Genomic DNA, 23,393 nt, shown 5'->3' on the forward strand with positions numbered 1-23,393 from the left:
TAACTTACATTTGTACACACATCTGCACTTTGTTGTTTCTGATGAGAGAATTCGCCAGATAATTCAGCAATGACTCATCTGAAAGTCTCTGATTGGCCATTGCATTCCTAACCTCAACAGAATCGTGTTTGATTGGTTATAATGCAGCGCTGTACAAACGAGTCTGTCTCTGGCTCAGTGCCAGCCAGCAAACGCAGATTTGAATTTAGAAGCTGATGAAGTGCTGCACTGAATGATCTAATCACACCGGTGTGATTGTATCAAATATAAAAAATATTATTCGGCTATTTTTTTGTCTTTTAGAAGCTGCATTCAAAATCCACTTGGCTCAGAAATATGAGGGGGCACATGTCCCCTCACTTTGAATGGGCATGACGCCTCTGAAGCCAAGGCAAAAAGAGCAGCAAGGTCATATTCACAAAACTCATGTATGATAGAGACAAGGCCCATAGAGAAGACTTATTTGAAGTCTTTGAGTGGGTAGGTGGTCTCTCATTAAAGTTTTCCAGTCTTTTAGCCTCTGATAGCAGTTGCATTTGGTACAAGGGGTCATGTTTGATCATAATATGGAAGTAGGGTCAGCAAGAATTAGACAGCATAGATGTTATTCAAACATGTGTGTTTGTGTGTGTGTGTGTGTTTCAGGAAGAGGTGTGGTGGAGGGTTCTAAAAGGAAAAGGAAAGATGCAAAGAGTGCAAGCATGCCCCTGTTGCTGTATTTATTTTGCCTGGCTTTAGGAATGATTGCTCAAACTCGATCATGCTGATCTTCACCCACATGACCTGCTGACAACGACTGCATCTCAGCACATTCCATAAAGCTTTAACCTGGGCCCAATCAAATAAACAATATGGAGCAATACACATTGTTAGGTCAAGAGGTCATCTCTCTCTCTCTGTCTTCCGTGTTATTGGATTCCTATGGTAATTGAGATTATAGCATAGCACGCTCTGGATAACAGAGGGGAGAAGAATGCAGAAAAGAACAACACGCCACACTGTGTGAGCTAATATTTTGGAATATTTAGGGTTCCTTGGGTTAATCTGTCATACATCGTCCAGTACATAACTGGAATGAAAAGTTGATGTAGGTTTGTTTTCATTGAATAAACTGTGCATGGGGAACTGTGTGAACTTGGAAAAACAAATAGATTCTTTCTCTGCAGTTTCCCTGTAGCAATTTTGCTTTTTCTAACCCACATGTTGGAAAACAAGCAACGGAAATATGCTACTCCAGATGAAAACTAAACTTACTTGCTACACACGCGCGCACGCACGCACACGCACACGCACACACACGCACACACACACACATTGGTTTTTGTGGTTTATGGGGACTCTCCATAGGCGTAATGGTTTTTATACTGAACAAACTGTGTGTGCTATTGCCCTACACCTAAACTTAGCCCTCACAGGAGACTTTATGCATTCTTAGATTTTCAAAAAAACACCATTTAGTATGTTTTTTAAGCCTTTTGAATTACGGGGACATAGGCAGTGTCCTCATAAACCACCTTCATATTGTAATACCTCTGTCATACCCATGTCATTATACAAATTTGTGTCCTCATAAACCACATAAACATGCACACACACACACACTTTGTGTGTATATATGTATGAAGGAATGATGATTTAGCTTTGCTATCAATATAAATTACATCTTAATATTACAAATTGAAATTTTCACAATATTACTGTATTTTTAATAAATGGCTTGGTGAGTATAAGAGACTTCTTTTAAAAATGTACCTTTGATTGTATACTAGCTCCATATCTCTAAAAATGTGAAGTACAATTATTTTTAAGCATGCTTGGTGTCTTTAATGTTATATAATTTAAAATTTAAAAGATAAAAGCAAAGCAGATGTTGAAAGGGGTCAAATAAGTTGTAAGATTTCCGGAATATTATGGAATATAAACGGTATATGCATTGGTTGCATTTTTGTTTTATTTGACAAGATTTGTTTTTTTAAATATATGGCTATAATCATTGTGTTAGTGACCTTTTCTGAATGCTTTAGATCTCTTTAAACCTCTAGATTAAATAAAGATGCTGTGGTAGAAATATAAAGAGATTAAAAGAGGACTTCAAAATATAATAACCAGACAGCTAAATACACACTGTTACTGCCATTACCTCATGTAATGACATCCAATGAAAATAAAACCTGCAAGCCATTACTTTCCAGGCAGGACGTTCTTTGTATCTTGCTATATCAACAGAGGGGGCTTCTACAATGTGCAAACCTGTTCTGAAAAAATGTCCCACCTATTTATTCATCCAGAGCACAAGCGGGAAACTATTTGAGAGCAGGTGTTTGATGGGTGTCCTGACAGGTACTAATAAATGGGTTGTAATAAAGTTGAGGTCATTTCTGACAAAGACTGGGGAAATGTTTTGATCATATGGGTATGTATGTATGCCGGTTTCAAATAGGCTGCTACATTTTTTTTTTTTTTTTAATATAGGCCTATATATATTTTTCAAAATAAAGAGGTTTCTGTTCTCAGGTATGTGCACCTGATTTTCCATGTCCCATATTAACTAAATTGAAGGAAATTTCAAACCAAATAGACTGACTGGGAGTTTATGATGACAACACAGTTCATGAAGGCACTATATATACAGTGGGTCCAAACATACATTTGAGACCACTAATGAAAATACCCTTTTTTTGTTTTGTTATGAATAATAAATTATATTCAGATATAGCATATATGATTTGATGTATATTCAAAAGGTATCACATGCTTCAATGGAAGCAAGAAAACTCATTAACATGCTCAGTGTCACAAACCTGATTGTTTAATTAGTGACCTAGAAATAGAGCAGATTCTTAAGGTTTATTCATTTTGTTATAACTTTTCCTTGAAGTTTTTCATAATTTTAAAGGGATGGTTCACCTCCCCAAAAAATTCCGTCATTTACTCACTCCCACTTGTTCCAAACCTGTATGTGCTTCTTTCTTCTGTTGAACACAAAGAAAGATATTTTGAAGCATGTTGGTAACCAAACAGTTGACGGTAGCCATTGACTTCCATAATATTTTTCCATACTGTGGAAGTCAATGGCTATAATCAACTGCATAGTTAACAACATTCTTCAAAATATTTTCTTCTGTGTCCAACAAAAGAAAGAAACTCATACAGGTTTAGAACAACTGGAGGGTGAGTATATGACATAATTTTTATTTTTAGGTGAACTACCCTTTAAGTTTAAAAAACAAAAATTTAAAAGTCACAGATTTGAATTTATATACTCGTGACATTTTGGTAGGCATATATTGTGTTGTAGACCATTGCAAACAAACTCGGACATATAATACTGTATAATGTCTTATTTATCATGTATGTAACCATGTATAAATACACAGTTTTATGAAAATTCACGAGGCAACATATTGTCAAATGTAAAAAGTCTCAGTGTCCAAAAACAAAGAATATGTTTAACTTAAGTTAAAGTTTTTATTTCTGTGATGATTTTTTTCAGCGACCCAGCTGGTAATAATTCTTTGTTAAAGGCTTTTATTTTGAACAGATGCCATCACCCATATTTAGGTTATACAGAAGACTCTTCAAAAAATAATTTAAATGATGGTAATCTGAGCTTTTAAGTGTCAACTCCCATTGAAAGACACTTGTGCTATTTGTGGTGCTAATTTAAAGGCAGAATATATTTTATGCAGGTTTCCTGCCTTTAGCATTTTTTATCCACTAATAACACACTGTAGCGTAAGAGTTACTACTTCCAGCCTCAAATGAAAGACAAACTGTGCATATGAATAAAACATAGCTGTTGTTTTTAGAATCCAAATATGATGGATCTAGCAGACACAGAGAACAGTTAAGCGCTTTAGTCCCAATGACAAATCAAAGCGCATGAAAAAAAGCATGACTTCCTTAAGAACAAATCACAACAAGCCATTCATTTTATAGACTTTATTTTATACTCTCTGTATTTATAATGGATATAGATCTTTGATTGTGCATGTGGAACACTAGAAATGTGACACTTTCTTGAGGACACATCGAACACAATGACTGGGGTATGAAAGTGATGGCAATAATGATAAAGTAAGGCATTGCTGCGTACAGTGAGAGCTAGTCTGGGCTGAATCAGGTGAATATGGACTCTAGGGTAATTATGTGATCACAGTTGGAGCGGTGCGGCCCGTCTTTTCCTGAAGCTGAGAGATCCTCAAGGCAATGTCTACCAGAGGAGCCAGCATGACCTGTTCACAACAGTTGAGACAATGTTAATAATGTTAAAGAGGGTGGAAATGTTACAAGTGCACAATTAGGGAACCGCAAAATGAGAGAAATATAATAGGGACTTTGATTTAGACTAAATGAAAACGGATGGTCCAAATTTAGTGTTTTGTAGCAAAAATGAGAATCCTTTTCTTCTACAGTAATTCAAGCCTCAAAACTCAAGATGAAAAGAACTGCTGGAACTAAAACCTCATATCAGCTCAATTCGAAGCGTGTCTGAGGTTGATTCTTTAAGACAGATTAATACTCTTGTGATCCAAATCGATTGGATCTTTAACCATGTGCAGGGATGAGCATGTCAAAATTGATTACTGCTACAGCTACGACAGATTTACTTCAAAAAACAATAAAAAAAATAAATACATAAAATAAATAAATAAGTAAAAGTATATGTGGTGGGAGAACATATTTTGTAAAAAAAATTTAAAAAAGGAGGTGGTAGCTTTTGACCAGTTTACCTGTGGGTCCTGATAAATTTTCTGGGGATCTTTCTCATAGCTGTCAATGTAAAGTCTGATGGTTGCCCCGGCACTGCCTGTCCCGCTGAGACGGAAGATGATACGTGAGCCATCAGAGAAGATGATCCTCAAACCCTAAAAAAAGCATGAAGACAAGAAACAGGGATGATGGCCAACATACTCTGTTTTGGAAAGCATGCACATATTTCTATGAAATTGAGAAAGGTGTTTAGATTAAACGTTTCCAAGACTGTTCGTTTGGATGGTATTTTCATGAGCTATTTCAAACACAAAGGTCATGATGAGGCTATTCTTTCAACAACAGTAATGCAGAACATCAGTGATTTCATCAGAGAAATCATATCAACGAATATGTACATATCAATGTCATTTCAATATTTGAGGTTTAAAAGAATGGACAATCAGCAGTCATAAAAAGGGATTAAAAAAATTTAAATATATAAAATATTTGAGAAAAAACAGCTGATTTCTAAATAATGGTATTGAAATTTATATTTACAAAGGAGTAAATTACATAAAGAAAGAAATAGCTCTTTCAATTAGGTAATACAAAATTATCACAATGTATTTTTTGATCAAATATTTTTCTTTTTAGTAAATAAACTATAATAAATATTATAGAAATATATAATTCTAATTCTAGATATGAACAAATGCACATCAGAACATCAAAGTGACCTGAAATCTACAGGCGAGCTAATTAAAAAACTAATTATGCAATGGGCTGACCATATGATCATTAATCATTTATGTTATAGTTTTGTGTACACCTGACTCACCTGTCCCTTTGAAATACTGCCATCGACAGGGTCTGTGTATTCAAAGTTATCAGCCTTCTCCACTTGATATGTTTTATCCCCTGAGGAGAACTTCTGCCCTACAAAGGCTTTATCAGACATAGTTGTCTGTAAGTGATCAATCATCTTATTCGCAGCATCTGAGTCCACTTCTTCATAGTCATACCTGAAACAGATTTGGGACAAGGTCTGGTGACTTCCACAAGTCTACCAGCAGAGGGCAGTCAAGCTACAGAGTTAGGCATGTCACTTTATTGCGGTTACCTTGTGAAGAAGTTCCTTCCAAACTTCTGCCAGTGGTCTTTCATGATATCCTCTACGCTCTGCTTGCGAGTGGCTAGGATTGAGAGCCATGCGAGAACTGCCCACAGACCATCCTTCTCCCGGATGTGATCAGAACCTACCAAAAAACAGGACTTTAAAAGATTGTATAATGGGAAATCAAGCTTTCTTTCATATTTTGACAGGAAAGAGCTTGACTTACTATGAAAACATAATGCAAGTGGTGGTGAAAAACAAATTTATAACTTTATTAACTTCATAAGAGAAGAACTACTGAATAAAGTCGTTATTTTTGTTTTCTTTGCACACAAAAAGTATTCTCATAGCTTCACAAAATTACAGTTGAACCACTGATGTCACATGTCCTTACTACCTTTTTGGGCCTTAAACATGTCAGTTGCGTTGCTGTCTATGTAGGGCCAGAAAGCTCTCGTATTTCATCAAAAATACCTTAATTTGTGTTCCAAAGATGAACAAACCTCTTACGGGTTTGGAATGACATGAGGTGAGTAATTAATAACAGAATTTTAATTTCTGTGTGAACTATCCCTTTAATATAAACTTTAAATTTTTAAATTTTTTTTACAGATAAAAAGTACAAATACTACAGTAAAAACATAACTATGTTACCTTACATGGTGAGAAACTAAACCGTTTAAAGACACATTATTTGTCTTTTTTTTTAAACTGTAAATTACTGTAAAATTTGTGGTTTTGTATCAAAATGACTAATTATACAACTTACGGTGAAAACAGTAAAAGTACAGTTCCTATCTATACACACACACATACATACATACATACATACATACATACATACATACATACATACATACATACATACATACATACATACATACATACATACATATATATATATATATATATACACACACATATACATAAATATATAAACAAAGTTTATTCAGACACCTTCAACATTTCTCACATTATATCACAGTTTATTCGCTATATAAGAACTCGGAGTTAAACTGTGTCAGAACAAATTCATCTTGATAATGTCAGATAACTTTGACAGAAAGGCATGTAATAGATTACAATCAACCAAAAATTATTCAGCTGTTAAATTTAAAGGGGTCATCGGATGCCCATTTTACACAAGTTGATATGATTCTTTAGGATCTAAATGAAAAGTCTATAACATACTTTGGTTAAAATCTCTCAATGGTAGTGTAAAAAACATCTCCTTTGCACGGTCAAACTCAGCTCCGTTTTCAGCATGCTGATCAAGTCCAAAAATGCTAGTGAGCTCTGCTGACCCCGCCCCTCTCTTCCGTGGAGTGACGAGCAGACCAAAGATATGTGTAGATTCCCTATTCGACCGCTCCACATACGTTGACGTGTCAGCCATCTCGCATTCACTATAATAATCAATAAATATTCAAAGATATACAAGCGTATAACTTGCTGTTGTAGACGCACAAGCTGTCTCATTTAGAAGACTGTGTCCTCCGGAGGTCGAATCCTGTATAAAAACAGATCGCGGACCATAGAAACAGTCCATAATGAGGCATCTAGGTATATATATCTATGGTGCATACTAAACTTCAGTTGCGAAACCGAGATGGTCACTGCAGAACACAAGATCCAGGGGCGTGGTTGGATCTAGATCCAGCTCCTCCCATCTTACATATACCTAAACCTACCCATCTCCACCCCTTGATCCCTAAACCCATCCATCCCCACCCCTAAACCTACCCATCTCCACCCCCGAGATGTGGATCCAACCTCGCCCTCTGGATCTTTGTTCTGCAGTGAGGGGCTACTGGTGAAACTGGCTAACTAGCACATTATAGGCCCTTTTCACATGACGTCACACAACTTCCGTTCCGATGCGAAGCAGGGTATTCTTACTTCTGCCAGCATAGGAAAGCACTATCACTACCAGCATGGAGTTCACCCAGACGCTTGTACATCTGCCAAAAATATTGTTAGAGGATGTACAGAACTACGTCATTCTGACAGGGCTCTCAGAACAGCCTGATTTGAGAAAGGGGATTTTAAAACAGGGATTTAAAAAAAAAAAAACACTGGGTGGATTTTTATCATTATAGGATGGACACACAATTCCAACACACATTTATATATAATCTTTATTACAGGCTCTAGGCCCAATAGTAGGACATACAACACATACAAAAAAAAAAAAAAAAAAAAATTTATATTCAAACAACTTGTAAAGTGAATTTTGCATCCCATGACCCCTTTAAGTACACAATTAGATAATGCCAATTTAGGTCAACCAGTTACCAAGCTACGCTTAATTATGTTCAGTGTGTAGTGTAAAAAGGTTGCATTAGCAATTAAAGAGAAAAAAAAAGCACTCAAGCAAAACAGGTCAAAGTGGTCAGGTCAAAGTGTCTGAATAATGTTTGATCCCAAATTTTACTGGTAGTTCATTGTATGAAGAATTTTTGGGTATAATGTCACAGTTCACTTTATTTTGCTATCCTCACTTACATTTATGAACTATAGTGTACTGCACCCACTAGTAAAAAAAAAATATTTAAAAAAATCTGGAGTCTGAATAATTTTTGGTTTGACTGTATGCATGTATGTTTAAAATATTGAATTTTTCTTTTTAAAAGTATTTACCCACTAATTTAAATCCTCAAAACAAAAGCTTTTCAGCATCAAACTTAAGCAGGTTCATATCGAGTTAAAATATCCTATTTGACCGAATAACACCAATGGCTTCATAGCTACTCACCAGTACCAAAGCTTTCTTCACCACAGAGGGATAACTTGCCAGCATCCATCAAGTTTCCAAAGAATTTCCAGCCCGTGGGAGTCTCATAAAGCGGCATCTTCAAAGCTTTGGCTACACTGTATGGCAAAAACAAACAATATATTGCTCTTAACTAAAGTTTATGAGATACTATAGTGTGTGTGGTACGCACTTATTACACTTATTGAGATGGTTAAACATAGGGCTAAATCATAAAATATAAGTGAGCTTAGATGAACATACTTGTCCAAAGCCCCACTGGTGGGCATACTGCGAGCCAGACCCTTCACGCCAGTCTTCTGGAAATAAGGTATGGATGTAATGTTGGCACCGATGACTGCCACAGAGTCCGAGGGGTTTACAAAGAATCCATGCTTACCCAGTACCATGTTACGATCCTGCAAAGAGAACAGCAAGACGGGAAATATGATGATTAGGTTTTGACTTCTGGTTGATTTTAATTGAAGAATTAAAAGCACAACTACTGTTGAAATGTTTGGGAGCAGTTTTTTAACACTTTTATTCAGCAAGGATGCATTACATTGATCAAAGCTTACAGTAAAGGCATTTATAATTTTACAAAATAATAACATTTTAAATAAGTACTCTTTGTTTGACCTTTCTATTCATCAAAGAATCTTAAAAGAAATCATAAAAAATTAAATTTCCACATAAATATTAAGCAGAACAATTGATAATATTCAGTAAGGAGGAGGAGGAGAAGAAGAAGGAGAAGAAGAAATGTTTATTGATCACCCAATCAGAATATTAGAATGATTTCTGAAGGATCATGTGACATTGAAGACATTGGAGTGATGGCTACTGAATATTCAGCTTTGCCATCGCAGGAAAACATACATTTTAAAAGATATTAAAATAGAAAACAGTTTCTTTAAATTGTAATAATATTTCACAATATTACTTTTTTCACTGTATTTTTAATCAAATAAATGCAGTCTTGGTGTGCAGAAGAGAACTCTTTTCAAAATATCTGAGAATCTGAGTAACCCCAAACTTTTGAAAAGCAGCATATATGGTTATAAACGTCAGATATAAACTAATAGACTTACGCCATCACCATCAAAAGCTGCTCCGAAGTCATATTCACCTCCCTTCATAGTTTTGACCAGGTCAGCAGCATATGTTAAGTTAGGGTCGGGATGGTGTCCCCCAAAGTCCTCAGAGGGGACACAGTTAACAGCAGAGTTTGCAGGCGAACCAAGCTCTTCACACACAATCTTCTTTACATAGGGACCCACAACTAGTGTGAAGAACACAGAAATATGCCATTTTCAGTTACTTTATATAACTCTGCAATCTCAGAGGACTTATGCATATTTTGATGGGGTTTTTTTGTTGGTAAAATTCATACCTCCATGCATTGCATCAAGGCGTACATTGATATGATTAGGTCCTGAGAGCAATTCTTTCAGAGCAGCAAAATCAAAGATATCTCTCAGCATCTCTGCATAGGATTCCACCGAGTCCACAATTTCAACTGTGAAAGTCACAAGACTGTTAACCATATTGTAGACACATTAAATCAAATGTGACCCTGGACCACAAAATCAGTCTTAAGTCGCTGGGGTATATTTGTAGCAATAGCCAAAAATACACTGTATGGGTCAAAACTATTGATTTTTCTTTTATGCCAAATATCACTAGGATATTAAATAAAGATCATGTTCCATGAAGATATTTTGTAAATTTCTTACCGTAAATATATCAAACTTAATTTTTGATTAGTAATATACATTGCTAAGAACTTCATTTGGACAACTTTAAAGGCGATTTTCTCAATATTTGGATTTTTTTGCACCTTCAGATTCCAGATGTTCAAATAGTTGCATCTCGGCGAAATATTGTCTGATCCTAACAAACCATACATCAATGGAAAGCCTATTTATTCAACTTTCAGATTATGTATAAATCTCAATTTTGAAAAATTCAAGACTGGTTTTGTGGTCCAGGGTCACAAATATGAACTAAAAAATTATTTTTTTGTAACTGGCAAATAGTAAATCTAAAAAATGGTACCAGTAAAGGGCTTGAACGTCTCAACCTCAAAGGTCTGCTTCCCAATGGTTGAGAGGTCCACTTTGAGCTCAGGGCAGATGTGATATTCCTGGAGGCTCTTGCTGATCTGAAAGATTTTGTCTGTGATGCCCTCTGGTGCAGGACCTTGGAAAGACAAACCAGACAAACTGAATTCCACTTCAATACAGTCTTTTAATACTTCATTACTAATTCATGCATGCATCTCTAACCTCCACTAGATATGTTGAACTTGATGCCGAAATCTCCATTGGGGCCGCCAGGGTTGTGACTGGCCGTCAGGATAATCCCCCCGACGGCTTTGGTTTTTCGGATCACACAGGAAACAGCAGGTGTTGACATAATACCATTCTGACCAATGACCAGCCTGCCAATCTAAAACATCATGGATGAGAAACGTGATGATAAACTCATAATAAAAGAAAGAAAAAAAACTCATGTTGAAGAGTATGTTAAGAAATACACTGGTTCATAAACCCTGAAACATAACAGACAGCAACCCTATTGATGTGTCCTTGTGACTTATATTACACACATATACTATGGACTGTCTGTTACACAACACTGCAACTGCATTGCAATCGACAGGACATGGCTAGTGCATATTCATAAATAAATAAGATCTAGTACTTAAGAAAGGAGATGCAAACACTGCGTTCTGTACAGATTTGATTTAATAAAGCACTGATGCCGTGTAGACCAGGGACGTGACTGCAGGCACGCCTCCTCCATCATGGTCGCTGCTACAACAAGACTGCCTGTTAAAGAAATCCTTACAAAACGCTCCTTCAAGTTTTTACTTTCTAAATTAAATGCGGTCTGCAATATGATCAGACGGGATGTTGTCAAGACGCAACGGCTCCTGCTTTTGGCAGTGCGTGAAATGTCAAAGGTGTCTCTCAAAACAGTTCAGCTTTTAAGATCACGGAGTTGGTTTGAATCAAGTCCGAATCATTTCCGCGACTCGGTTCTTTTGAACAGCTTGATTTAAAGAATCAGAAAAAAAGATTCTGCGATTAATTTACGTCATGCCGCAGCGGTTACGCCATCCATTCATCCCTGGCATAAAATAAATGAAGCTATAGTGCTTATTACTGAGTTTTTGTTAATTCGGTTTCATTAACCCGGGTGTAATTAAGTCAAATGTGCTGTATTTTGAATCGGACATGATTCGACAAGGTCTGGTGACTTGAAACCGCACAGACCGATTCACGCCGACTCGCGTACAAATCTGGTTCAGCTTTTGCAAAGAAGATCCGACTTATATGAACGAGTCGTTTACGAATTGAACAATCACGAATAACGTGGACAAGATTATTCCCCAGCGAGAATTATTATGTAACGTTTATAAATGTGCATGCAATGTATTTGGAAACGCTATGATAAGAAATTCCAAAAATGTGACCTTGCTGTCTATTCCATGGAGTTTTGAAACCATGCATGACAAAGCACAGTTGCAACTGAAGTAACCTCTTTTGCAATGAACTTGAATGTGTCATGACTAGACAGAGCCACCCCTTCCTATTTAAGGAAATAACTTTTGCGATACGTTACTTTTGCATACAATTACGCGTCGAATTCGGCCAAAACTAACCCCATTAGCTGCAGCAATCTGGATGATCAACTGAATAGCGTCTTTCATGAAGAACCGTCCATCTCCTCCCACTACCAGGGTGCCCTCCTGCCTCTGAGCATGGTCAACGGTGGAAATGATACTCTGGATGAAATTCTCCGCATAATGCTGGTTCTGCTGGAATACAGTCACCCTCTTTCTCAAACCGCTGGTTCCGGGTTTTTGGTCGGTGTACGGTTTGGTCTTAATAACCGTAATTTTCACCATGTTGCAGCAGCGGTCAGTGTCTGTCACTATCCGGGTGCCCAGTGAAATGTGTGTGTTCACCAAGTACTTCTCGACTCACACATTGGCCTTTCACGCTTAAACGGACACGCCCACATTTAAAGAAACTGTTGAGCCATATACTAAAACTCAAAGTAAATCATAGAATGTTTTATGCTCTAAATTTGTCTTGTATCATATGAAAACCTAAGCAAACAAACAATATGTGAACATCAGAGTGGTTGCAGATTGAGTGATTCAACTTATGTCTGCACTGAATCTCAATATTTATATAAATATGAACATTTAAGGGTTTTAGTTGTACACGTAAGCACCTAATGGTCTTATGGGAGAACATTTAGGGGCCCTATGGAAATGCATATTGGGAAAGCTGGCTCTCTTGGTCAGAGTTTTGTTTGTCTATTGCATCAAGTTTCATCCAGAATTCATTCAAAGCAGAACAAAGTTTACAATGATGCATGTTGTCATGATATTGCAGGTTTCTTTAAAAAATACAGGTTAAGAGTCAAGCTGGAATAGTGTCTCGAAATAAAGAGAAAGAGATGTGGGAGTCACATTTTGGATAAAAGATTGTTATACAAAAATCTCGAACAAAACTGAATAATAGGCTACATATTGAATCTAAAGTTTGAAGAGAAGTTTAGTTTGTTGGTGAGAGAGATGGAGAGCAAATGAATGTAGTTTAAATACTCCTCACATGTCATGTGACCTTTAGTGTCTTGTTCTACAGTTACAGTAGTGAAAGTCAAAGGGCAAAATAATTGACTGAAAGTTATAAATAGAAGCTTAAACCTACATGTGGTGCTAAAGGTCAAGGGCGAATAAAATTTAGGTCTGTGTGTATAACACTCTAGAATTTGGATTGTATGTTTGCCCACTAGCGTAATACCAGACTAGTGCTTAAAACTAAATTATTGTATTTATATTGCTTATGTTAAATTGTTACATAAGAATTGTTTCATAGGAACCCAAACTGATATGACATGTAATTTGACTGGATACCTCACATTATGGACTGGGGTGAATGTGCAAAAAAAGCTAAATAAAATAAAATACATTCTTCCAAACAAACGGTCCACAGAAAATATATTAAATCATTGTTATAATTTAAATAATAAACAAATAATTTAAAAATAATTTACTGACAATAATCACAATAACAATTGAAAACAACTGCTTTATTTACAATGAAACAACATGAATATCATGAATGTAACTCTAATAACATTAATAATGCTTACAGAAGGAGCAAAAACAAACAATCAAACAAACAAACATGATCATGTTTACAATGGTCATTGTAGCTAAACAAATGATTCATTTTATAAGCACTACATTACTTGTTGTCTCTTAATACGTTCCTATCGTTACTGAGGCATTTACAAACTTGGTATGATGGTCTCAACACAATTGTAAGTCCATTCATGTTGATCATTTAAAGCCACGACGTGCTGACATACCTGAACAGAGACCAAAACTGGGCACAATTGTTAAAGATATTCATCATAAGTGTAAATCTGATTGTCTGTCATGTGCAACTAGCCTCGCTCTAGTTGGGGTCTTTTATTAGTTCTAATTGAGAATGGGAAATAGAGCATGATATGCACCTCATCCTGCATCTACAGAAGAAACTGGTCTCTATTTGTGAGTGAAAATGGTGTATCTCACCATTTTAGTCCTAGGAGGAACCTCCACAGCAAACACAGTCATGCCCCTGCTGCTCACACAGTTCTTGTTTTCTTCATTGTTGATGTGCACCGTCACCTTCTGATTGGACTACAGCATCGAAAGTGACAGGAACTATAGATGAAAAGAAAACATTTGTTTTATAATCATTCATCAACAACAATGCCATTGAAAATGTGTACACTAACATTCAAAAATGTGGGATCAGTAAAGAAATCTGTTTGGAAGAAAAAATACTTTTATTCAGAAAGCGTGCATTAAGTTTATAAAAAAAAATTATATTTCAAACGCATGCTGTTCTTTTGAACTTTTTATTTAGCAAAAAATACTGAAAAAAAAGATCAGTTTTCACCAAAATATTAAGCAGCACAGCCATTTTCAACAATGATATTAATAAGAAATGTTTCTTGAGCAGAAAATCATCATATTAAAATGATTTCTGAAGGATCATGTGAAACTGAAGACCAGAGTAATGGATGCTGAAAATTCAGCTTTGCCATCACAGGAATAAAAGACATTTTAAAATATATATAAAATAGAGATTAATTTAAGAAGACTCTCATGCTCACTAAGGCTGCATTTATTTGATCAAATACAGTAAAAACAGTAATATCGTGAAATATAGTTTCAATTTTTTACAATAATTGTGTAATTGGGTGTTTTAAACTGTATTTTTGATCAAATAAATGCAGCCTTAGTGAGCATGAGAGTCTTCTTTAAAAAGATTTAAAAACAATTTACCAACCCCAAACATTAGTGTATATTTCAGATCATTATTTCCACTGACTATGGCAAAATCTCAAGTCTTCTTAGCAGATCTAATTCCCTTCTATCTGTTGAAATGGTCTTTCAGCTGACTTTGCATATATAATGGCAAATCAGGACATTGAAATTCTACTCATGGCCAGGGTTCCTTTCTATAAAGCATTCCAGTTACTTTGTTTTATTCCCAGTGAATGTTAAGTACCAGAGGTGCACAAGTGAGGCCTACACAGGAATTGGCTTTTTAAACTATTTTTAACAGCTAAGCGACATAAAACACTAATCAACTTACCTCATTGGCAATGACTGATGAAATTCTGCTCTCTCCTTTGTATGTATAAATCAATACATTCTCATGACTTTTGAGAGATCTGGCCTCTGCTTTTGACGTAATAGACCTCTGTACTGCAGAATTCAACATCTTGATCCCAAAATCCAAATGAACTGCCTGAAGAGTTGCCTTAGCATCCTCACAGTAGACTTCAATGACAAACGGACAGGCCTGGTAGGAAAAAGAAAAATGTACACACACATTAGCTTAGCATGTTCTGATTACACTGGCTACAAGTTAGTTACACAAAAAATTATTCCATTTACAAATAAAGGACATCTTCCCCAAACCCTTGCAAAAACATCTTCGTTTTTTTATTAGTTGTAATTACAAGTTAGTCTCAAAGACCTTTGTACCTCTACCATCTCCAGACTGTGGTTGTATCCCATGGCCTCCAGGATGAGCCACAAATCTCTGGGGTCTCCCTCACGATCACTCGCTTCCATCAGGTTGAGCTCCAGGAAGCCTTGTCTAGTTAACTCATTTTTCTTTGTGTCAAAGTTCTCTATAGGAGAGCAAATACTGTTATAGAAATCCATATTACTTGACTACATTGGATATTACTTGTTCAAGATCTGGAAACAACATTTTTATTTTTAAATAAATAAAACATTACTGAAAACTTTATCACAACAACCAAAGAAATGTTCTTGTCAATAATGATTCAATTGCATCAAATAATAAGTTCAAATACACCACTTAATGTCAAAGAACTGTATATAAGCACAAGTTTATAAATAAATAAGCTTTTTTTCCACAAAATCTGTAATTGTTTGTAGCTGTTTGGAAGTAGTTATACTCCCACACATGTAGCAGAACTCATCTGGGAAATGTTTGCATTTTATTCTAACACTGGCCATAATTCTAACATAATGTCATACATGTGAAAATCGGTTGTGAATTGAACAAATAGTTCAAACTTAGCCAGAGGAAGATAGGAATCAAGTCTTTGTGGCAGTTTTTCTGGTGATTAAGGCATAATACAAGACTTCTTTACCTTACTACTTATGCTAGAAAATTCACATCATATTTTGTAAGAAAGTGTGACATGCTAGAGCAATTGGGAATCAGCATCCCAAAATTGGTAAGAAATTGGATTTAATTTAACAAATATGATGTGGGGCGGTGTTATGTGTCTGTTTCATTTACAGCGTGTTTGTGTAAGGACCTTTGCAGATGGCCCAGGCTTCCTCGTCACATTTCTCTCCACTGGATCTCTGTTCAAAGAAGTTGTACTCCTCTAGACTCAGCAGACCGCTACCATCCAAATCAATCACTTCAAAGATGTCAGACAATGCCGTCCTGTGGAACAAAACAGTACAGCATCTTTGCATAAATTCAGTATTATGTTATCATAGATACCTAAAATAACCTAAATTCAGTAATCAAACATTTATTCAGGCCTCCACCTTAACTCACTGTAAAAAAAAAATTTAAGATTAAAATTGACTAACTTAAACGCGTTGGTTAGCTCCAGCTCTCCAGACTGGGTGCGGTTGACTAGCTGAACAGTTTTAGTGGAAGTCTTCCTCGTCCTCTTCATCAATCTGCAGCCAGTGGTGAAGGGCAAGAGCAGATATGAGCCAGCACTGAGCTCTCCTCTCCATAGAAACTTCTGTTCATCAACACACAGGACAAACATGCTGTTATAAAATGTAATAAGTTGATTGCAATTCCAATGAGGCAGCATCTCATGTCGACTTTTGTTTCGCCTTGATGCAGCTCTCAATTTAGTTTTTTCATATTTTAGTATTTATACATTGTATATACTAATATATACACTTGTATTTTATACTTGTGTGTGTGTGTGTGTGTGTGTGTGTGTATATATATATATACACACACACACACACACACACACACACATACATACATACACATATATATATATATATATATATATGTTGCTCCGGGTGTGTGTTCACGGTGTGTGTGTGTTCACTGCTGTGTGTGTGCACGTTGGATGGGTTAAATGCAGAGCACGAATTCCGAGTATGGGTCACTATACGTGGCAGTATGTCACTTCACTTCACTTCATATATATACAAATATATATATAAGAGAGAGAGAGAGAGAGAGAGAGAGAGAGAGAGAGAGAGATTTCCTACATAACTCTTGGGTTATTCTATAAAATGACATTTGTGTCCCTCATATTGAATTAATGTAAAACATGTCTTCAACATTGAATAGCTGATGCAAACATTTACTGTATATGACTATAGATAAATATTGATCTAGATATAGGTATAGTTAATACAGATATTTCTTTTTAAACATATCACATATAGAAAGAGAGAGCCTTTTGTCTACATTTATTTTTCGATGTTAGCTGACATAACATATTTTTAAAAAGTTACAATTGTACCCAAGAGTCAACCCAGACAGTGTCATATTTTTCTATTTTCGCATATTGTCATAATGATGTCGCCTTGCATTCAGGAAATAAACTCTGCAGACAAGTCTTCTCTTATTTATCTTTATTTTATTCACTTTATTTTATGATTTGTTATATTTGTCAGTAGGATGCTTTTATACTGTTAACACTGTTACCATGATTTTGTAAAAGTGTACATGTGTAGTATATCTGCTGAAACTTCAGCATTACAAACCAACCCTGGCTGTTACCATTCTGAATGCATAATTACATCTACACATCCATTAATATTTATTCCTTTAGCTCGAGGTGGAACGGTTTATTAACGATTAAAATATATAAAATTCTTAAAAGTCAACTGGAAAAGGTACTTTTGTCAGAGAATGACTGAGAATCATTGCTTAAAAGAGAATATGTCAACATACTTTATATACAAGCAGGCATTATAATTCAATAATATAAATACTATTATATTTAGATAGAAAATGGACACATTTACCAACCTCCTTATCCCTTAACTCAGTCAAGCAAGCCAAATTTTAATCTTCTTTGGTCTCATTCCCCATCACCACATAGAGAGCTGTGTCCACACACATGCACGGGAAAAGGCTTCTCTATGGCATACACATCCAGTCAAAATAAAGTGAAGTGACATACGGCCATACTCAGAATTCGTGCTCTGCATTTAACCCATCCAAAGTGCACATACACACTCCGTGAACACACACACCCAGAGCAGTGGGCAGCCATTTATGCTGCGGCGCCCGGGGAGCAGTTGGGGGGTTCGGTGCCTTGCTCAAGGGCACCTCAGTCATGGTATTGAGAGTGGAGAGAGTGCTGTACATTCACTACCCCCACCTACAATCCCTGCCGGCCCGAGACTCGAACCCGCAACCTTTGGATTATGAGTCCGACTCTCTAACCATTAGGCCACGACTTCCCCATACTACTACAAAATTCACTAATCTGCCTAATTGGATACTTTGAATAATTGAAAATCTGTAACTTCAGTAACTTTGGTCTTTAACACCATGTACAATATATTTACCAGGAATCGGGCTAAGGTTGAGGGGACGTATGGTGAGGTAGACGCTGGTCTCTGGTATAACCATGCGATACTGAAGAGAAACAATCATTCCATCTTCCTCCAGATAAAAACAACCTCTCATAAGAGTGTGATGCCAATCCTGGTTAAATAAATGTTAAAGGTACAACACAGTAGAAAGTAGAAACATTAAACAACTGCAGTATCATAATTCCAGCAAGAAATGTTTTTGGAAGAAGTTGAAGATGCAACCACAGGGTGGCACTATTGTAACATCTTTGCTAAAACAAAGGCAATCAAAGACCTGGGTGGAAAAAATAGTCAAATATTTATTTTAGTATGTAAATAAGTGAATAAGCCTAAATTTCAATACAGACCATTGAAATTCATATTATACGCACTAATAATGTAATTAAAAATAAAAACGCCTGAGGAAACCTATAAATTCTTGTCTAAAGTAAGTCTTTTTGCTCTTTTAACTGCTGTTGTTTAGGTCCAGCTAAAATGTTACAGCAAATATACTCTAAATCATCAAGTAATCAAAAAATCTGAGTCAAACAGCCTCCTTTCTAATCCATCAGAGAGTAGTTTTGGGAAATAAACCTTGTCCTCAGGTGCCACAGAGGCCTTTTAATGTTTAGAATTGGTTTATGCTTCTTTTCCAAGTGCTAAAAACATGTTCCCGAAATGACACTTCTTCAACAAAAGCAATTTCCTCCCAGAATTTATGCTGGGTTGTGAAACGTGCTAAGGATCAAATCATAACACTTGGGTGGTTTGTCCACCCCGAATCAAAATGAAGAAAAGCACCCGAGGCAAGTGTCTACTTTAAAAGGCCCTGATGTAGTGTCCCAAGGAGATGGGTCACTCGGCTGCACTAATACACTGCCCTGTCACCTCCCAGAAACCTCCGTAATTTAAAGTCTCGCGCACAGACCGCGAGCCACCATAAAAACACACAACCTGACCCTTTCCAATCCCTACACCCAATTATCAAGCTCCTGGCTCAGGTAATACAATAGGCTGGAACTAAGGCGATAGAACTTTCTTCACCCAAGAGCATCTAGTTTTTTCCAATCTCTTTGCTTTGACGAGTTTGGTCATTATTTTTCTGTGGTAAAGCAAACCAGCTTAAAAGTCAAAAAGAGTGCAAGAGGTTAAAGTCAAAAAGAGTGCAAACAAAGGGAAGGAGATCAATAGCAGAGCTGCACTCATATCGACCAGGTGAAAATTTGCTACCAAAAGGCTTCGATACTACAAAAACACAGCAAATGTATAGCTGCCCTTAAGGGACTTGAGTTTAGATAAAGTTTAGGTTGTAGGCAAAACGGAAGTTCCTAGATAGGAAGCTTGTGATTGTTACATGGGTGTGTAACAATTTATTCCTTAATTGCTCATTCCATTATTACTCAGCCTTTTCATTATTTTATTTTAAAATAATGATATTTTATTTAATTTATTTTTTAAATATATTTATTTTTACTTTATTTTATTCAATTTTTAGGTTGACTTTTTAGGAATGGGTCTCTGTCAGCTAAATGAATACAATTTTTTTATACAATTTATTATAACATTTAATTAATTAAAAACGTTACTTTTATTTTAGCATTTTTAATTTAGCTGTATAATATACTAATGCAAAGCTAAGCCAGTTACTGTCCATTTAAAGGTACTGCCAGATTGAAACTTGTTTAGCTCAGGTACTCCTAGTTGTGATTTTTACAGCAGTTGTTTAATTTTAAACATATTTTGATTGTGTAATCTTATCCCAACCTTAACCTTTTTTCTAAAGAGTTCTATCAGAGAGATTTTAAGCAAAGTCCAAAAGAAACCGGCACTCCCACAATGCAGCTGGTACCTGTAGAGATTTGGGCTCCACCAGTCTGCCACTCTTAGTGCTGCCAGCGCTCATGGTGATGACTGTGGATAAAGATGACCGACGACTGCGAGCTGAAGATGGTCTGGATGATTAGCGACTGTCTGTCATATGCAAAAATAGAAACTATCTTCATTAAAACAGCTGCATCACTTAGAAATCCAAAAAAGAAAATGAACAATGAACTGCACATTTTAAAACAATGCTTAAAATTGAACACCAGAGAGCAAAAGCAAATTATCACTAGTCCTGCACTTACTCATAATAATGACAAATGGCTGCCTTAATCAAAAGGTTTTAAAAGCTCCTCCCTATACAGACCCTCTATTGAGTTCACATTATGGCACAAATCCAAATGATTTTTCATCACACATGAGGGGAGATCAATAGCTTAATCATTACTTACTATATAATAGACTGCAGTGTTAGGAATGGAAACAGAATTGTGTGTTTATTTGCTTTTTTGTACACCCAAGTGTGAAATCCATCCTGTAAAGCAGAGCTGACTGAACCCGACCCGACTTGTACTGTTATATTTTAAAGGAACAGTTCATCCAAAAAAAAAAAAAAAAAACCTTGAAAATGTACTCACCCTCAGGCCATCCAACATACAGATAAGTTTGTTTCTTTATCGGAATGGATTTGTAGAAATTTAGCATCAGATCACTTGCTCACCAATGGATCCTGCAGTGAATTGGTGCCGTCAGAATGAGAGTCCAAACAGCTGATAATAACAGTCCATCAATTAACATCTTGAAAAGTGTTTTTTTTTTTTTTTTTTTAACTCCGAACCACTGCTTCCTGCTAAAACACAAATCCTCTATCCATAATATTGCTTTCTTCACTGAAAAAGTGGTCATCAGTTGAGGAATATGCACAGATCAAGCACTGCTTACAAATAAAACCAGTCCAAAACAGTTCTAAACAAACATGTTGGTGGATTTTGATGTGACAGAAAAACAGGGGATGGACATTGTTTATTATGGCCAGGAGTGACGGTTTTCTCCCGTCATTAATTTATAAATTTTGTCATTAATCACTTACCCCCATGTCGTTCCAAACCCGTACAAACGTCGTTCGTCTTCAGAACATAAATTAAGATATTTTTGATGCATTCTGACAGCTCTCTGACCCTCCCATAGACAGCAACGCAATTACCACGATCAGCGTCCAGAAACGTAGCAAGAAGATTGGTAAAATAATCCATGTGACATCAGGGGTTCAACCATAATTTTACGAAGCTACGAGAATATTTTTTGTATGCAAAGAAAACAGAAATAATGACTTTATTCGAACAAAGCTTTTACGGGTTTGGAACGACATGGGGGTAAGTGATTAATGACCCTTTAGAGTTGGAGTAACCCTTTAAAGTTAAAACGCCTTAATGACGGATTTGTTTATTACAAACATGCAGCTTCTCACTTCACAAGACTTTAACTGATAGACTGAATTCATGTGGATTATTGTGATGCTTTTATCACCTGTTTGAACTCTAATTCTGATGGCACCCATTCACTGCAGAGGACCCATTGGTTTGTGTTTTGTGCTTGTGTGCAGACCCAGTATCATACCTTTCCTCTGTGTGGTTTCCAGCTCTGTTCTGGGCTGTGTCTCTGAAGCTGGAAGCTCAGGTTGGGACTCTGAGCTCTGTGGGGAGTTGTCCAACTGGTTGCCAAAGTTCTGCCTCTTCAGTTTGGCATCAGCCTCAAGCTTCTTCAGTGCTGCGGTCTGACACTGCTCTGCTGTAGACTCGAGAAGCCTGCAGAACTAAACAGCAGGCTGGCTAATTCAACTCAGCTATTTTATACTATAATCTGTCAATTTACATTACAAACCACCCTTTTTCAACCAAATTCTTGGAGATCATACCTCTACATAGTCTAACTTCCCATCTTTGTTGACATCTGCTAAGGAAAAGATTTCATCCACTTCCTTAGGTGACATTTTTTCACCAGACTAAAACAAACAAATCAAAATACAAACGTGAAATGATTATAAAAGTAGGCAAACATTGTTGTAAAGAGAGAATGGAACAAATTTAACACTTACTGAAGTAAGGATTCTGCTGAGCTCTTCGTGTGAGATATATCCATCACAATTTACATCAAATCTCTTGAAAATTCTCATAAGCTGGTCAGGTTCTGCTGGTATTTCACAAAAGTCATCAAAATTCAGCTTCTTGGTTCCTGGGGGCCAATATTTGTCTAAAGCTTTCTGTGATGGATTCTACCTGCTTGCTAAAGAACTGAGAGACAAAACAGCAAAGATGGACAATCATCGTATACACTGACTATTAACCAAGTGATAATATTTTGCACTGACATTGGCTAAATAGCAAACATTACTAAATGAAGAGATATTGAAATATACTTTCACTAATGTATTCATGTTGATTATACTATATTATTTGAATGTGCATCATCTACAACGTGTTGTTCCTGAATTATGAACTAAGTAACTACTTATGAATTAGTTATAAAGTGTTACCCATTTATTGATATTATCAATAATATCTAGCCTTTATATTATGACCAACGTGCAGGTATAAAGATGTTGAGTTGAATTATGCTCACCGGTGCACAGCTGATCTTTAGAAGTCATATTAACCAGGCTGGATCTGAACACAGACAAATAAGCAGCTCTGCACTTCATTTAAAACCTGTCTTCCTCTGAGCGCTGCATTATGAAAATACATTAAATATGCAAGCGAAATATCAAAGCATGTTGTGATAAGAGCAGTGAGCTAGAGAGGCGAGTCTGACTGTGGGCATATTTTGGGCTATCGAGTCTGATTGCCATGGCTGCCGTGTGTAAACAAACCCGG

At 36.3% G+C, this 23,393-nt stretch overlaps 1 protein-coding gene and 1 pseudogene across 2 annotated transcripts; both read right to left on the reverse strand.

Moving 5' to 3' along the window:
• Nucleotides 1-3,461: 3,461 nt before the first annotated feature.
• LOC306844678 (phosphoglucomutase-1-like) lies at nucleotides 3,462-12,544 on the reverse strand. Its single transcript, XM_079376981.1, has 11 exons — nucleotides 12,232-12,544; nucleotides 10,850-11,012; nucleotides 10,620-10,763; nucleotides 9,955-10,080; nucleotides 9,653-9,843; nucleotides 8,826-8,980; nucleotides 8,565-8,680; nucleotides 5,816-5,951; nucleotides 5,534-5,717; nucleotides 4,734-4,868; nucleotides 3,462-4,235 (listed from the first exon to the last, which is right to left on the reverse strand). Exons 1-11 carry the CDS (start codon nucleotides 12,475-12,477, stop codon nucleotides 4,146-4,148), a joined length of 1,686 nt encoding a protein of 561 aa, XP_079233107.1. The 5' UTR covers nucleotides 12,478-12,544; the 3' UTR covers nucleotides 3,462-4,145.
• A 1,330-nt stretch (nucleotides 12,545-13,874) lies between these two features.
• LOC306844999 (EF-hand calcium-binding domain-containing protein 7-like) lies at nucleotides 13,875-23,251 on the reverse strand (annotated as a pseudogene). The gene is made up of 13 exons (XR_013785991.1): nucleotides 23,143-23,251; nucleotides 22,619-22,814; nucleotides 22,439-22,525; nucleotides 22,141-22,336; nucleotides 20,552-20,673; nucleotides 18,697-18,835; nucleotides 18,152-18,262; nucleotides 16,729-16,889; nucleotides 16,443-16,576; nucleotides 15,631-15,779; nucleotides 15,236-15,445; nucleotides 14,164-14,271; nucleotides 13,875-13,955 (listed from the first exon to the last, which is right to left on the reverse strand). The product of XR_013785991.1 is annotated as an EF-hand calcium-binding domain-containing protein 7-like (transcript).
• Nucleotides 23,252-23,393: the final 142 nt, after the last annotated feature.

Source organism: Barbus barbus (assembly GCF_936440315.1).
Source record: "Barbus barbus genome assembly, chromosome: 25".
NCBI lineage: Eukaryota > Metazoa > Chordata > Actinopteri > Cypriniformes > Cyprinidae > Barbus > Barbus barbus.

Coding starts and splice junctions, on each gene's coding strand:
- LOC306844678 (XM_079376981.1), bottom strand. CDS start 12,477: ATGGTGAAAATTACGGTTATTAAGACCAAACCGTACACCGACCAAAAA. Junction 10,764..10,849: donor GTTCAACATATCTAGTGGAG/GTTAGAGATGCA, acceptor TGTCTTTCCAAG/GTCCTGCACCAGAGGGCATC. Junction 5,718..5,815: donor GGAAGGAACTTCTTCACAAG/GTAACCGCAATA, acceptor AATCTGTTTCAG/GTATGACTATGAAGAAGTGG.